General features: G+C 50.3%; 1 protein-coding gene across 1 annotated transcript; it reads left to right on the forward strand.

Moving 5' to 3' along the window:
• Positions 1-1,140: 1,140 nt before the first annotated feature.
• Positions 1,141-3,975, forward strand: spdef (SAM pointed domain containing ets transcription factor; the record flags this gene model as incomplete). Its single annotated transcript, XM_084441332.1, has 5 exons — positions 1,141-1,585; positions 2,432-2,629; positions 2,990-3,037; positions 3,209-3,343; positions 3,797-3,975. The coding sequence occupies 5 exons, from the start codon at positions 1,141-1,143 to the stop codon at positions 3,973-3,975; spliced, it is 1,005 nt and encodes a 334-aa protein (XP_084297458.1).
• Positions 3,976-4,253: the final 278 nt, after the last annotated feature.

Consider the following 4,253-nt stretch of genomic DNA (forward strand, 5'->3'; position numbering starts at 1 on the left):
TTTTGGGACGGAGATGGACACGAGAAAGGCAGGGGGCCTCTCCAGGGGCCATTCACATTCAGTATTGATCTCAGCAACCTTCTAACACGAGGAGGACACCATCGAGGTGCCATCATGGCCGCCGTCGGGTCACGTGCGGGGGTATCTCTCCATCATGGCTGTCGTCGGGTCACGTGCGGGGGTGTCTCTCCTTGGCGTGATCCGACTTCCATTTGATTAAAAACTCCAGCTGGCAGTGGAGACGGGGGACTGCAGAGACGGTACCTTGAAGGCTCCCGGCAGGCGCCTGCTCTGCTCCAGGCCTCTATACAAGTCACCCACCCCCGAGACACGGGCCATTCTGGCCCACTGACCCACAAGTAAGAGACTCAGTCAAATCCAGTTTTGCAGCCCTGCGCCTGCCGGCCTGTGCGGTGGTGGTCATTCTCTTATGGGTCATTCTCCCAGTCGTCCACCCCCCCACCCCCCACCCCATTATCTTCTCATACGGCTCAGGGTTCATTTAAAGAGAGCTTTGATAAACATTCTCACCTCAGTCCTCATCTCTCCGAGTATCCTGACCCGCAGGCTCTCTGATGGCGCCTCTAGCAGCATTCGGACTGGTCTGTGTTTAGAGAGCATCTAGAGATTCAGGCCGCAAAGGGATTATTTCTCAAAGGTACTGTAATTTTGATTTCCTGAAAAAAATAACGTTTGTTACACCGCTATTGGATAAATATGTATCCACTGTTCTTCACGCAAAAAAAGTCAATTAATTCAGATGATACGTGAAAAAAGAGCAATCTATTTTACTGTTTCCGACATTTCCTTATCTGTGTCTGACTACTGTGGTGACAACGAATCAATGAGTCGACCTGACCCTCTGGTGTTGCCATGCTCTGGTAAACTGTTGTTTTCCAATATACTTTATCTGTATGAGTGATGTCAATTTACTGTACTGAAAAGGCTTAATCATTAGATATACTCTAAATAAAAAATAAATAGAACTAGAATACGTGGATGGGGATGTTTATTATCTGAACTCAAAATCTGAATCAGAACAAGCCGTTTTTAACGACCCCATTGTCATCGTTGCCTACTTTATCGTTTAAATAAAAGATGAATAAATATCTCCTTTCTCTCCATCGACAGGTGGCAGCCATGTCAAGTCCGGGGGACAGTCACCCGGATGGCCCGGCGTTCCCCACGTCCCGTCGGGAGGTGACAGCGAGCTCCCTGGCCGCCCTGGGTGCCGGAGAGGCGTGGGACGTCGAGGAGACCAAGCCCTGCGTGGAGACCCTGGAGCGGGGCCTGCCCGGTTTCTACTTGTCCTGCTCGTGCATTGACATGCTCCTCACTGAAGACACTGCCTGGCTGGTGAAAGTGGCCGAGGCCTCCTCCCCGATGGTGTCCCGGGGGGAGCCTCGCCAAGAGCCCGAGCAGTGCCCCGTCATCGACAGCCAGGGGGGCCTGGGGCTGTCACCGCTGGGGGAGGGCCTACAGGGCCAGGAGGAGGAGCGCTCCCTGGAGCAGGTGCAGAGCATGGTGGTCGGGGAGGTGCTGAAGGACATTGAGACGGCCTGTAAACTGCTCAACATCACACCAGGTAAACCGCCGTGGTGTGATTTCTATAGACCTGTCAGACAGGAGCATATAGAGGAGGGCTGGGTGTTGTGGGAGGCGGGGGGTCACACAGAAGTCTTTCATGCTCACCACAACAGCGCTGATCAGTTACTCCTGGGAGCTGCGATATTTATTCAGTATACTCATACATACTCTCCCGTTTTCCAAAAACAACAGGTGAATTGTGTGGATAGAGTGACAGCTTAGTGAGTGATGTTCGCGGTTGACGCAGGCTCTGTTTGTCCGCTCCAGGATCTGTTTAATCCCAACCCTTTCTCGTACGAGAACGCCGGTTCCTGGTGAGGGTGAAGGCGCTCGTCTGCCAATAGTCGTGTACACAGCGCCAGGGCGAGGTCCGCTCAACGGGCAGAGCAAACACAGAGGGCATATGTGTACTGTGCGGCTTCTGCTGTCACACCTCTCATGCAGTTAGTCACGGATGAACTCATATGACATATTGAGATTTATTGTAATTATAAACCGATTGAGGCGAATCGTCTCGCTTTCCCCCAAAAACATATGATGAAAACCCACTGTACAGAAGAGCACCTAAGCCTCCTCGTGCAAACCCACCATTTTCCAAGAATGTATGTTAGCTTAAACAAAAAACAACCCCCAAAAAATACTTAAATCAATCAGCTTCTTATGGGCATAACTGATTTCTTCAGTGAGCATAGCAAATATTGGAAAAAAAAAGTACATATTGGAAGAGGAAGTGTGTGTGTTTGGAGGGGTAAATGTGGTTTATTTGGGTGATAAGACGAGGTAGAGAAGGTGTACTGTTCTTCATTCCCATGGTTGGTTTTACATGTCCGATACTGACCCTCAGATCCCAGCGAGTGGAACTCTGGGAACGTCCAGAAGTGGCTCTTGTGGACGGAGCACCTGTACAGACTCCCCCAGGCCGGCAAGGCTTTCCAGGAGCTGACGGGGAAAGACCTGTGTGCCATGAGCGAGGAGGACTTCCGCCAACGCTCGCCCCAGTGTGGGGACACCCTGCACGCACACCTGGACATCTGGAAGTCAGGTGAGGGACCGCTGGGGTGTGTGTGATATACAGTATATATATGTACACACACACACACACACTTAAACACACACACACTTTCCAAACAGCAAAGGTTTGGAAATATAGATACAGAACATGCATAGTAGCAATAAGAAGAAGAACTAGGACTATATACCTGTACATCCATACGTACAGCATGAGTAGATTATCCAGTAGCATAGAATAGGAGTGTGTGGGACTGGGGGAAGACTTTGGTTGTAACCCACTAATGTATGATTGATTGGGGGTTGGGGAAAGTTTTCTGTCTCATATAAGTATTACAACTCAGTCTTCTCCATCTCGCTCTTTTGCTTTCTCTCCGTATCTCTCTCTCTCCAGCTGCCTGGATGAAAGAGCGATGCTCAGTTGGGGACAGCAAAATGTCAGGTAGGATTTTCACGTCATCGTACCATACCGTATGTTTTTTTTAAGTAAAAAAAAAAAAAGTTGATCTTGAAACCCATGATGTTCGGGGGCAGGGCTATATACAGTCATGGCAATGTGGTCTTCAAACCGCCTCCGTTACATGCGTTAGCGTGTTCGCGTCCCCCCCTGCAGGTGGTCAGGAGCTGTGGTCCGAGGCCGACTCGTCCTGCTCGGGGCAGCCCATCCACCTGTGGCAGTTCCTCCGGGAGCTGCTGCTGAAGCCCCACAACTACGGACGCTGCATCCGCTGGCTCAACAAGGACAAAGGTACCGTTAGCACCTACAGTACTGTACGGAATAGAACTTTATTGTTTAGCCAAGGCTGACAAATTGTCTTGGGCCTCACCTCAAACAGTTAAAAACATTACATCAAGTAACTGATGGGAAAATTATCATGAAATGAAATGATGATGAAATACTGCGCATATATAGATCGCCACCACTCATGCCATTACATCAAGAGGCAATACAGATTAGATCAATGTGATGAACTTCTCCACTTGTCCCCCCTTTGCTTAAGTAACTTATGGTAAATAAAGTTGTTCTGTTCTTAATAGCTTGCCTGGTAAAGGTTAAATAAAAATGAATAAATGAAATAACTTTACCGTTCAACCAAGGCTGAAAAATTGTCAGTGATAACCTACATCCATACATCCGTCGAAAGATTAAAATGACAGTCTAATGTTACATTCGACCTCGCCTTGCTCCCCCCTCCTCCAGGCATCTTCAAGATCGAGGACTCGGCCCACGTGGCCAGACTGTGGGGCCTGCGGAAGAACCGCCCCGCCATGAACTACGACAAGCTGAGCCGCTCCATACGCCAGTACTACAAGAAGGGCATCATCCGCAAGCCGGACGTCTCCCAGAGGCTCGTCTACCAGTTCGTCCACCCCGTGTGAAGGAGGGATGAGGAGAGGAGAGAGAAGAGGAGGAGGAGGAGGAGGAGGAGGAGGAGGAGGAGGAGGAGGAAGGAGAGAGGCCTGCGGAGGAGCAGGTCGAAGGAGTCACGTCTTGCACTTGGAACACTCAGAACGAGGGGGGTAAAAGAAGTAGAAAGCAAAACGGATCGGGGCGAGCACACTGACTGACCGAGCCCTGTTTCAACACTCCCTGCCCGCCCTGCCGAAACTTTGCTTCTCCAACCGCCACAGCCGGCTGACGTACCGGAGGCTGGCTC

This window comes from Borostomias antarcticus, assembly GCF_949987555.1.
Source record: "Borostomias antarcticus genome assembly, chromosome: 7".
NCBI lineage: Eukaryota > Metazoa > Chordata > Actinopteri > Stomiiformes > Stomiidae > Borostomias > Borostomias antarcticus.